General features: G+C 41.8%; 1 protein-coding gene across 1 annotated transcript in view; it reads left to right on the top strand.

Moving 5' to 3' along the window:
• The first annotated feature begins 2,051 nt into the window (after positions 1–2,051).
• The window catches only part of LOC140714841 ((E3-independent) E2 ubiquitin-conjugating enzyme UBE2O), a 163,030-nt gene continuing 152,025 nt past the window's right edge, over positions 2,052–13,056 (top strand). Inside the window, exon 1 of the mRNA XM_073026496.1 lies at positions 2,052–2,407. Within this exon, the coding sequence (XP_072882597.1) occupies positions 2,093–2,407 (315 nt within the window). The 5' untranslated portion in view covers positions 2,052–2,092. The remainder of the gene's footprint in view (positions 2,408–13,056) is intronic.

Below are 13,056 nucleotides of genomic sequence, written 5' to 3'. Positions count from 1 at the left end.
TTGATGGTGGCATGGTCCCGGAGGACTGGAAGGCAAAAGAGAAGAAATTATAGGCCAGTTAGGCTAAATTCAGTGGATGGGAAAGTGTTGGAGTCCTTTATTAGGGAAGAAGTTTCAGAGTACTTGGAGACTAATGATAAAATAAGTCAAAGTCAGCATGGTGTCTATGAAAAGAAATCTTGCCTGACAAATCTGTTAGAAATCTTCAAAGAAGTAACAAACAGGGTGGACAAAGGAAAAGTAGTGGATGTCATTTACTTAGATTTTCAGAAAGCATTTGATAAGGTGCCTCACAAGAGGTTGCTTAACAAGATAAAATCCCGTGGCATTACAGGAAAGATACTGGCATGGATAGAGGAATAACCGACAGGCAGGAGGCAGCGAGTGGGAATAAAAGGGGCCTTTCCTGGTTGGCTGCTGGTTATGAGTGGTGTCCTCAGGGTCAGTATTGGGACCACTACTTTTCACATTGTTTGTCAATGATTTAGATAATGGAGTTGATGACTTTGTGGCATAGTTTGCAGATGATACAAAGATAGGTGGAGCAGTAGGTAGTGCTGAGGAAGCAATGCGATTGCAGCAGGACTTAGACAAATTGGAAGAATGGGCAAAAAAATGACAGATGGAATAGTGTTGGGAAATGTATGATAATGCATTTTGGTAAAGTAAATAATAGTGCAGACTATTATTTAAATGGGGAGAAAATTCAAACATCAGAGGTGCAAAGGGACTTAGGAGTCTTTGTGGAAGACTCCCAGATGGTTAATTCACAGGTTGAGTCTATGGTAAAGAAGTCAACTGCAATGCTGGCATTTATTTCAAGGAGAATATAATATAAAAACAAGGAGATAATGCTGAAGCTTTATAAGACAGTAGTCAAGCTGCATGGACTATTAACAGTTTTGAGCCCCTTATCTCAGAAAGGATGTATTGAGAAAGTCTAGAGGAAGTTTACAAGGATGATTCTGGGAATAAAGGGGTTAACATATGAGGAGCATTTAGCAGCTTTGAACCTATACACACTGGAATTTAGAAGACTACATGGGAATCTCATTGAAACCTACTGAATGTTTAAAGGATTAGATGCGGTGGATGTGGAGAGGATGTTTCCTATGGTGAGGGTATCCAGAACTAGAGGGCTCAGCCTCAAAATTGAGGGCAACCTTTTAGAACAGAAGTAAGGAGGAATATTTTAGCCGAAGAATGATCTGTGGAATACTCCACTACAGACTGTGGTGGAGGTAAAGTCCATGTGCATCTTTAAAGCAGAAGTTGATAGATTCCTGATTGATCAGGGCGTCGAAGGTATGGGATCTTCTAGGATCTGCCATGATGAAATGGCGGTGAGAATTGATGGGCTGAATGGCGTAATTCTGTTCCTATGTCTTATTGCCACTGTTCATCCAGCTTCAGTCAGAAGCAGTTAATTGCCATGACCCAGACCATGGTGTTCGTCTCTACACTGTGTATTCCTGGTGCATCATTAAAAGTGAGGGGCTGAATGGCCTGATGCACCATCAATAACTCTCGGAGACGGGAGGCGAACGATAGGCTTTATTAGCTGCAAGAGGCCACCACACAACATCCTGGAGACTGAGGGAGGAGCAGTGCCTCCAATCGCCTTTATACAGGGGTCTGTGGGAGGAGCCACAGGCGCAGTCAGCAGAGGGGCGTGTCCAGACAGGTATATGTAGTTCACCACATAGCTTACTACTGAATCCTAAACAAGAGATCTTGATAAAGGGTCTCCTTGCTAGAGATGCTGCCTGACCTGCAAAGATCCTCCAACATCTTGAGTGACTCGAGCCACAGAGCTCGCGCTCGCGCCCGCAACAGCGCACAGCAGCACAGTCGCACGTGGTCTAGAAAGGAGGCGGAGCCTGCGACAAGGTGGAGCTCCTATTGGGCGGAGCCCTTTGCCGACACATCCTCCTGTCATTGTCCGCCTGTTAGCCTATCCCAATCCAACGTGACCAATCGTTATGCATTTTAATTGGTTAGCAGTGGCGTCCCGGACAACGTCCCATGACGTCACTATGCGTCTACGTAAAGCGGCGGTGAGTGAGCGGCCCGGCTTCTGGGTGCAGTGGTGATGGATGCGGATACAGATCGAGCGGCTGCCGCTGCTGCTCCGGCTGCCGAGACGCCAGTACTCTCCGCAGTGTCCCCCGTGCAGTCCCCAGCCCCGGGCAATCAGCGCCTCCTGTTCGTCGATGACTTGGTGTCTGGCACATACAAGGGGGCCTTGCGGCATGGCATCGTCGGCCTGATTCACGGCGAGGTGAGCAGTGGCGAGAGCTCGGACACGGACGAGGAGGGAACTGGCCGCGAGCGGCCTCTCAAGAAGGGCTACGTGCGGGTGCAGTGGTACCCGGAGGGAGGCAAGCAGGACGTGAAGGAAGTCAAGGTGCGTTGATAACGGGTGTGGGCGGGTGGGCCAGAGGGAGGGGCTGGCGCTCGGTGTTGCAGTGCCTAGCCCACGAGGTGTTCCTGCAGACGTTCGGCCGTGAGTATCCTGAAGCCTAGAATCTGAGTGTTGTGGTACAGAAGCAGAATTTCAGCTCATCTAGTTGATGCTGCTTTTAGATTGGGCCGTGATTGAATTTCCTCTTTACGATGAGTGGGCATAATGATGCTAAATATGGGTGAACAAGGTAACCTCAGTAGTGAGCATTGCATATGCCGTTAAAGGTTATGTCATTGCTCAATGAAGGAATATAGCCGTGTACCTTTCAGATCATTTTGTAAATCCGGGGCTGTTAGGGATTAACAGTATCTGCTGGTATTGATAGGGAAGTCCATGTCTTCTGAGTATATAAAGCAAAAACTTGAGTTTTTGAAGGTAGTTTTTTCTTAGAGTAATGGGCATGATGCCACTTGGTATGATGCAGTTTGTGCATCAGCTTGTTTGTGTGTTGGCCCTCATGCTGTTTAAGAGACTTTTGTTAAATTTATGCTTCCCGAAGTGTTTTTTGTGATGTCATTCGGGCTAATACACTCTAGTCTGTGACTGAGATGAATAGATTGGGTTACCTCATTGCAGTGAAATTGAAAGGTGAATGCAGAACTATACAAGAAGTCCAGGTATGACCCATGGAAGGCTATCTTAAGAGCAAAAAAAAATTCCTATAAGATTAGAGACAGAATCAGATGCATGTCAGCTTGGCCATTACTTCCTACAAAGCAAAACCTGACATGATGCTTCACTCCCAGATGAGCTAAACATCTTTTATGTATGCTTTGAAAGGGAGAACAAAACATGTTTGTGAATCCTTACAGCTTCTGGTGACTCTGATTTGTCTTGGAGGCCAACAATATTTTTCCAAGAGTGAACCCTTGCAACAAGCCTTGATGGTGAAGGTGGTAGGCCAACCAGTTGGCTGGAGTGTTCAAGGGCATCGTCAATCTCACTGCTGTAGTCAGTTTCCCACCTGCTTCAAAAGGGTGACAATCATATCAGTGTCCAAGAAGAGCAGGGTGAGCTGCCTCACTGACTGTTTCACCCACTTCTACTATGATGAAGTGCTTTGAGAGGTTGGTCCTGGCTAGAATCAACTCCTACCTGAGCAAGGACCTGAACCTGCTGCAATTTGCCTGTCACCACAATAGGTCTACAGCAAATGCAATCTCATTGACTCTCCACTCGGCCTTGGATTACCTGGACAATACAAATACCTACGTCAGGATGCTGTTTATTATCTACTGCTCAGTGTTCAACTCAATTGTTCCTACAGGTCTGATCGAAAAGCTCTAAAGCCTGGGTCCTTTGTACCTCCCTCTACAACTGGATCCTTGACTTTACCGGAAGATAACAGCCTGTGGATTGGCAGTAACATCTCCACCTAGCTGATAATCAACACTGGCACACCTCAAGGATGTGTGCTTAATCCACTGTTCTACTCTCTCTACACCCATGACTGTGTGACTAGGCACAACTCAAATGCTGTTGATAAATTTGCTGATGACATAATTACTGACAGAATTTAAGATGGTAATGAGAAGGCGTACAGGAGTGAATGCTTTACAGCAACAGCCTTGCATTCATTGTCAGTAAAATTGATTGTGGACTTAAGGAAGGGGAAGTCGAGAGGACTCTCACCAGTCCTCATCAAGGGACCAGCAGTGGAAAGGGTGGGATGTTTCAAGTTCCTAGGTGTCAACCTCTCTGAAGTCAAGTCAAGTTTATTGTCATTTTGACCATAAACTGCTGGTACAGTACACAGTAAAAACAAAACAACGTTCCTCCAGGACCCTGGTGCTACATGAAACAACACAAAACTACAATAGACTATGTGAGACAGCGCAAGGCTACACTAGACTATGTAAAACAACATAAAAACTGCACTAGACTACAGACCTGCACAGGACTACATAATGTGCACAAAACAGTGCAGGGCAGTATAATAATTAATAAACAAGACAATAGGCACAGTAGAGGACAAATTACAATATAATAAATGATGTAGATGTCAGTCTAGACTCTGAGTATTGAGGAGTCTGATGGCTTGAGGGAAGAAACTGTTGCACAGTCTGGTTGTGAGAGCCCAAATGCTTCAATACCTTTTGCTAGATGGCAGGAGGGAGAAGAGTTTGTATGAGGGGTGCGTGGGGTCCTTCACAATACTGTTAGTTTTGCGGGTGCAGTGTGTGGTGTAAATGTCTGTAATGGTGGGAAGAGAAACCCGGATGATCTTCTCAGCTGACCTTGCTATCCGCTGCAGGGTTTTGCAATCCGACACAGTGCAATTCCCAAACCAGGCAGTGATGCAGCTGCTCAGGATGCTCTCGATACATCCTCTGTAGAATGTGGTGAGGATGGGGAGTGGGAGATGGACTTTTCTCAGCCTTCGCAGAATGTAGAGACGCTGCTAAGGTCTATCCTAAGCTCAACATATTGATGCAGTTGCAAAGAAGGCACAACAGCAGCTATATTTCATTTGGAATTTGAGGAGACTTAGTATGTCACCGAAAAGACTCACAAATTTCTACAAATGTACTGCGGAGAGCATTCTAACTGGTTGCATCTCTGTCTGGTATGGAGAGGCCAGTGCACAGGATCAGAAAAAGCTGCAGAAAGTTGTAAACTCAGCCAGTTCCATCATGGGTACTAGCCTCCCCAGCATCCAGGGCACCGTCAAAAGGTGATGCCTCAAAAAGGCGGCATCCATCTTTAAAGACCCCTATCCCCCCCCCCCAACTAGGACATGCCTTCTTCTCATTGCTGCCATCAAAGAAGGATGTACAGGAGGCTGAAGTCACACACTCAATGTTTCAGGAACAGCTTCTTCCCCTGCACCGTCAGATTTCTGAATGGACAATACACCCATGAACACGACCTCACTATTTTCCTTTTCTTTTTTCACTAATTTAATTTATATTTTTGTTTGTGCTTATTGTAATTCATAGTTTTATTGCTATATATTGCAATGTACTGTTGCTGTAAAACAAGTTTCACGACTAATGACAGTGATATTAAACCTGATTCATATTCTGTGAGGATTTTGGACTGGAATTCGCAGTAAATATGCAAGTTGACAGCCCCCATTAAGGCGAATGCTACTGGCAATCCACACTTGGTGCCACATGTACAGTACTTCAACCCTTATTTTACACAAAGATAAGTGCTAATCTTGGCATCAAGTAATTTGCTGACATTGGAAGACTCCTTTCTCTCCACTCCAATTAATAATGAAATATGTGACCTACCTTGTTTTGAGAATTTGATAAAATAGTACAGAAGTCTGACAAAACAAGACTGTTAGCTCTGATTCTGTTTCCCCATCCTTGTTTCCTTTCAATTGTAAGTCCAGACTGGCAAGGTTAGATTCCCTACCAAGACTTTGGATGAACCAGTTGGGATTCTGCAAGGCTTAGTACACTGCTTATTGATTCGATTTCCAGATTTAAATAAAATCTTAATCTCAATTCCTATGGTGGGATTTGGGCATTCAATATCTGGATGTTTAGTCTCGGCCTTTGGATCACCCGTCTCTTTGCATCTCTAGTCTTGAAAGTTGCTGATTAGGTTTTAAATTTGTTTTTAATTTTTAAGAAAGTACTTCACAACCTTTATCTAAATTTAGCTGCAGTGTCTGTCTTATTTTGTTTATTCTGGTTCTAAGTTGGTATCAGTAAAATAACTTCAGTATATAAATGGGCATCAGAGTATCCACATTTGTGGCTTTACGATAATCATAACTGCACATTCTCATTAATGGTGTTAACTTCATTAACAAAATCTGAAGGATATAAATTCTTAAGGGGTATAAGTATTTGTGGTTTATTGAATGCAGATTGACAAAGCAGTTAAAGTTTACATGATGCTGCACTTTGTATACATGTGTGAACAAATGCCTCATAAACTTTGTGTGTTCAGCTGCAACTGGTATGGTGTACATTTGTAACAATGTTACAGTAAAATGGTTTTGGGGTGATGCCCTCAGATGTGTGAATAGACTGGAAAAATGAAGTTATTGAAACAGGCTTGAATTAAAATCATGAGCCATAAAAATTGGATAAAATAAAAATTATTGGAATTATTGGATAAAAATTGTTCCCAACGGACAGATAAGGACTGAGGGCACAAAATGAAAATTCAGAAAATAAGCAAAAGGAAGGATTTATTTTTTCAAAAGATGTTTGGGCTGTGGTATATATTTGCCAGGTGTAGCGGTGGAGACCGATTTAGTTGTTCAGAAGCATACTAGTTAAGTCTCAAAGGATAGTTTGTGCAGAGGCATGGAGAATGAGGGTAGATGGATTGGTCTTGTACAAGAATCAGTTCAGACTCAATGGGCTGAATAGCCTCTTTCTGTGTTGTAGTCATTCTTAGGTCTTTGCACTCTTGATCAGATTCTTGATCACATTGTTACTGATCCATTTGTGCTGCTTAATATTTTTTATCATGAGTACCCTTGTTTCATAGTACTTTTTGAAGGCATCTTGCTAAATGTTTTCTGAAAACTGCAAAATCGAACTCCTTCAAACGGTATATTGGGGTATTTGCTATCCTTGCAGATGGCTGGTGTTTCCCATACCTTATTATTTCTCATAGAATTGCTCTAGGAATTGGTTAGTTTCTTTATTCTTTATATGATGTGTTGTCCTTTTGCATATCTCTCGTACCCTTGGGAAGTCCGAGTATTCTGCAATAGATACCATCTGATTGGGCAGATTTCCCACATAAACATCGGAATCTAGCAGCATAAAAAAATTCAAGACTCCAATAAAATAACAGATGTGTCTCATTGGAAGCTTATAAAACTATTTCCTTTTGTTTTGAATGCCAGTGTAATGTCACATTTAATTTTGATTTCAATTTGATTTTAATTTTCTAATGTTTGATGTGCTACTGGTGTTGTCACCCAGTGATTCTATTTTCTGATGATCAGTGTTGATTACAGCATTTGAAATTAATTTCTGCATGAAAATTGTTTGAAATTCAAGTCAAGTCACTTTTATTGTCATTTGGACCATAACTGCTATGTACAGTACATAGTAAAAATGAGACAACGTTTTTCAGGACTATGGTGTTACATGACACAGTGCAAAAACTAGATTGAACTACGTAAAAAAAAAACAACTACACTAGACTACAGACCTACCCAGAACTGCACAAAGTGCACAAAACAGTGCAGGCATTACAATAAATAATAAACAGGACAATAGGGCAATAAGGTGCCAGTCCAGGCTCTGGGTATTCAGGAGTCTGATAGCTTGGGGGAAGAAACTGTTACATAGTCTGGTCGTGAGAGCTGGAATGCTTTGGTGCCTTTTCCCAGACGGCAGGAGGGAGAAGAGTTTGTATGAGGGGTGTGTGGGGTCCTTCATAATGCTGTTTGCTTTGCGGATGCAGCGTGTAGTGTAAATGTCCGTGATGGCGGGAAGAGAGACCCCGAAGATCTTCTCAGCTGACCTCACTATCCGCTGCGGGGTCTTGCGATCCGAGATGGTGCAATTTCTGAACCAGGTAGTGATGCAGCTGCTCAGGATGCTCTCAATACAACCCCTGTAGAATGTGATGAGGAAGGGGGGGGGGGTGGGAGATGGACTTTCCTCAGCCTTTGCAGAAAGTAGAGACGCTGCTGGGCTTTCTTTGCTATGGAGCTGGTGTTGAGGGATCAGGTGAGATTCTCCGCCAGGTGAACACCAAGTCATTTGGTGCTCTTAACGATCTCTACCAAGGAGCCATTGATGTTCAGTGGGGAGTGGTCACTCCGTGCCCCCCCTGAAGTCAACAACCATCTCTTTTGTTTTGTTCACATTCAGAGACAGGTTTGTTAGCCGCTGCACCTCCTCTCTGTAAGCTGACTTGTCGTTCTTGCTGATGAGACCCACCACGGTCGTGTCATCGGCGAACTTGATTATGTGGTTCGAGCTGTGTGTTGCAGCACAGTCGTAGATCAGCAGAGTGAACAGCAGTGGACTGAGCACACAGCACTGGGGGGGGGGGGGGGGGGCCCGTGCTCAGTGTGATGGTGTTGGAGATGCTGCTCCCGATCCGGAGAAATTGAGAAAGTAAATATAATTCTTTGATATTTTTTAAATACCCCATTACCCTAAGTCTGTTGTGTGGCACTTCAAAATTAAACTTGTGTAAAGCCTACCAGATATTGAGCATAAAGTTGATGTGTTTGTAATGAGGAGTGTAAAGGTGAAATGTGTTCATTCTGAGATAATGCAGGTGGTTCCTTCAGTAATGTAATGTTCAATCTATATTGCAATAGTGCCTTGACTGAGCATTTTGAGTTGGTATGGTTGATATTCCATTATCTAAAGACCATTGACTTCCAAGTTTTTGAAATGAATCTCAAGCTAGTGTATGGTGACGTATAGGCACTTCATTAAATTACTTTGACCATTGAACTTTTTGATTGTTTGATTACACTCTGGTTAAGCACCTTAAATATTCCTGCTGTTTGACAGTGACTGGTATGGTTAGTGGTGTTCACTAAGGTCATGGTGCAACGTTTGCTGGAATTTCAAGCGTGTCTATAGAAGTATAGCTATTCTCAGTTCATTGCCACTAAAATCAGGTTTGATCACCATTTTACAAAATACTCAAGTCCTAAAAATACTAGTCAGTTCAAACAATAGTTCAGGTAATATAATAAAATCTATTGCTGAACCAGTTATGGAGGGCTGTGGTCTAGGTACAAGTGATGGGAGTAAGCAGTTTAAATGGTTTGACACAGACAAGATGGGCTGAAGGGCCTGTTTCTGTTCCTTTTTTATGACTCTCAGCTGTGGCAGAGGCTGAGGGATGATCTGATAAACATTTATACAATTAAGACATAGACTAGACAAACAGGCACTATCTTTTCTCAGGGTTGAATTGTCTAATATCAGAAGGCATGCATTTAAGATGAGGTGAGATCAAAGATGTGCAAGGCAGGTTTTTCTTTAAAGAGTGGTGTGTGCTTGGTCTGTGGTGGAGACATTTAGGAGGCTCTTAGGCACATGAATGTGCAAAAAATAGAAGGGCATGGACACTTGGCAGAAAGGATTAGTTGATTTGGACATTCTCAATTTGTGGACTGAAGGACCTGTTGCTCTGCTGAGTTACTCTACTTGTATATTAATATTTTAATTGTGATGCTAATTTCATTGAGAGCCGCCTTGTGATAGAAACTATTGACCTTGGGTGTGTAACAGTTTCAAAAATCATAGCAAGTTGGGGAAAAAGATTGTATCTAGCTTAGGTGAAATTCCTTATTTACCAATATTGTATGTTAAGATGACGTCAATAAACTAATATCATTGGCCTTGATGTAAAGAAGCACTGTTTTAAAATGTGAACCACAATGTATTATTTACTTCAATGAGTTGGCTTTGGAATAATCTTGTCTGCACAACTGACATTGTGAACAAAATTCCTCTGGAATAACGGACCTGTTTAATGAACCTTGATGGTCATTTCTCAATGTCAACTCTGAGGACCTGTGAGTCAATGCCTGATCAGAAATCCTAACACAAATGCTTTTTAAAAGTAACACATCACACAAATGTCTGTGTAGATTGTAGAGATAAACACATTAAACTGATTCCCAGAGCTGTAAATGACAGTTTTTAAAAGACGTTTTCAATGTGTCGGTAGTTGTTCTAATGATGGACTCCAGTAATTGAATAAAAGTTAAGATAATTTGCGCATAAACTACAGGTTTAATGTGGAATGTAGAGTATGTAGAATAAGAATCCAGAGACTAAAAAGAGAATAAGAGTATTTAGAAGAATAACGTCACAGGTTAAATCTTCCACTTAAGTAGTCTGTGTCATATTATAATTTTTCTTTATAGCTTCCTAACTGCAAAACATTTGGTTTTGCAATCAGTGAAATGATTTTGTTTCTGTGCATATAGTGCATGCCTTGCTGTATGCTGGTGACCCAGCACTGCTGCATTGTGAAGGCAGCTGTGCTGCTATTGTGCAGTACCTTGCAGGGGAGGAACAGTGTTCACACCAGCTGTCTACATTCAGCACTCACAGCGAGCAGAAGCAAAGAGCTCTGACTTCTGTGACTTTTTGATAAATTTATTGAGTTATTGATTGGACAATTATCCTTGATCTTCTGCAGGGGCAATGCCATATATAAATATACAAATGACACATAAATATACGGATGTCTTGTCTAAGTATACAAATTCATCATGTAATAGGATTATTGATGGAATGCAGGTCTCCAGTACTGGGCATGGCTTGGTGATGAGCATTAAATACAGACAAATTAGCTTACCTCCTATATCAGTGATTCCGGTTATTGTAGTCACAGGGAAGACTGTAATAACTAGGTAGTGGAATCTGGATGAAGGAAAGGGAATAGTGGGTAGAAGTTAATATTTATCTCCAGTTTAAGGCTGTTTCTTGCCCTTTTTCTGTTTCATCACGGTAATATTGTGCATTAAAGAAAAGATTCCAGCACAAGATATTTACCCTTGCAAATTGAGCTGAGTGTTCTGTTGAATGCAGTGTTTAGAAGGTATCTGGAATGGGCACACTACAATTTTTCATGTTTTAAATGTGTAGTTTTTCAAACTAAGTGCAAACAATTTTAATTTCACACTGCAGATTGCAATTACTAATTCACATCCCAATCAATTGGCAAAGTGAGCAAATAAATGCATTGTTACTCTTTGGAATTGGAGCTGTGGAGGAAAAGGTCTTCCTAGGAGTCCTTCCTTCTAAACTACCTGCCTCTTAGCCTAAACATCTGCAAAGAGGAAAACTTTTCTGCCATCTGTTTTAGCTATCCCCCTCAATTTTGTACATATCTATCAATTATGCCCTCGGTTTTCTCTGCTCCAAGGAAAACAAAGCTAGGTTATCCAATATCTCATAACCAAACGGGTCCATGCTAGTGATATCTTGGTAAATCTCCTCTGCACTCTGTCCATTGTGGTTATAGCCACCTTCAGGTGGAGTGCCCAGATCAATAAATGGTGCTCCACCTGTGGCCTAACGAAAATTTCATAGAGTTGTGTTTGTTAGTTAGGGCAAAGTACAGTGGATTCCGGTTAATTGGGACACATCGGCACTACTACATTTTGCCCCAGTTAGTTGAAGTTTCATGGAAATGGTTTAAAACTTTTATTTTAAAAAATCATCAAACTGAGTACCAAATTATATATTTAAATGAGATACTGGAGCACTGCTAATACTACTATAGTACTATAAAACTGTATTAGTAGCTAATAGTTATGGACAGGGTAATTCATTCAGTGTATGCTGACATGTTCTTTTGACTGTAAATGAACAAATCAGCACTGACACCTAGTGCAGATAGTGAACTACCTTTAAACGATGCTTCTGATGATTGTATTCTCCAAATATTTATTTTAATTGTAACATTCAAGATGATTGTCTATATCTTCAAATTCTTCAGTCGGTTGAAGTACTGACATCATTTAGTTTTTCACTATCTGCTGTTTCTGGTATCTCCAATCCTGAATATTTGAACCTGCAGTGAGCAAAACAATTTTGAATTGTCTTACTGCTTCTTTGTTGTTACCTACTAGTGACAAAAATCACTGCTTTTTGAACACAATCATGCAAGAGATGCAATTTAAAAACTGGTTGCTCTAAGTGCACTGTAGTGTCTAATGGCCACATGACATGCATGTGCCTGGTGCTAATTAGAAAAAGTTCAATAAGCCTCATGGTCCAATTAAGTCACTGAGTGCCCCAAATAAATGAAGGGAATCTGGGCTATTTTAAACTATAACACAAAGGAGTGGAATTAGGCCATTCCGCCCATCAAGTCTGCTCTGCAATTCCATCATGGCTGAACCTGGATCTCATTCAACCACATGCCTGTATACCTGCCTTCTAGTCATATTGTTTGATGCTCTGACCAATCAGGAAACTGTGAAATTCCTTTAAATATACCCACCGACTTGACCGCCTCCGCAGTCTGTGGCAGAGCATTCCACAGATTCATTATTATTTTAAAAAAATTCCTCCTTACCTCTGTTCTAAAAGGTCGCTCCTCAATTTTGAGGCTGTGCCCTCTGATTCTGGATACCCCCACCAAAGTAATCGTCCTCTCCACATCCACCCCAGCCCTTTCAACATTCGGCAGGATACAATGAGATTCTTCCCCCCCCCCCCCCCCACTGCATTCTTCTAAATTCCAGTGAGTATAGGCATAAAGCCGCCAAACACTCCTCATCTGTTAACCCCTTCGTCCGCAGAATCATCCTCGTGAACCTCATCTAGACCCTCTTCAATAACACCACACCCTTTCTGAGATACGGGCCCAAAACTCTTGACAGTTATCCAAGTGTGGCCTGACTAGTGTCTTATAAAGGCTCAGCATTATCTCCTTGCTTTTATATTCTATTCCCCTTGAAATAAATTCCAACATTGCATTTGCCACCTTTACCACAGACTCAACCTGTAAATTAACCTTCTGGGAGTCTTGCACGAGGACTCCCAAGTCCCTCTGCACCTCTGATGTTTGAACCTTCTCCCCATTTAGATAATTGCCTGCACTGTTTTACCAAAATGAATTATCATACATGTCCCAACACTATTCCATCTGCCACTTCTTTGCCCATTCTT

This window comes from Hemitrygon akajei, chromosome 22 (genome assembly GCF_048418815.1).
Source record: "Hemitrygon akajei chromosome 22, sHemAka1.3, whole genome shotgun sequence".
NCBI lineage: Eukaryota > Metazoa > Chordata > Chondrichthyes > Myliobatiformes > Dasyatidae > Hemitrygon > Hemitrygon akajei.
This window is presented reverse-complemented; position numbering and strand designations above follow the sequence as displayed.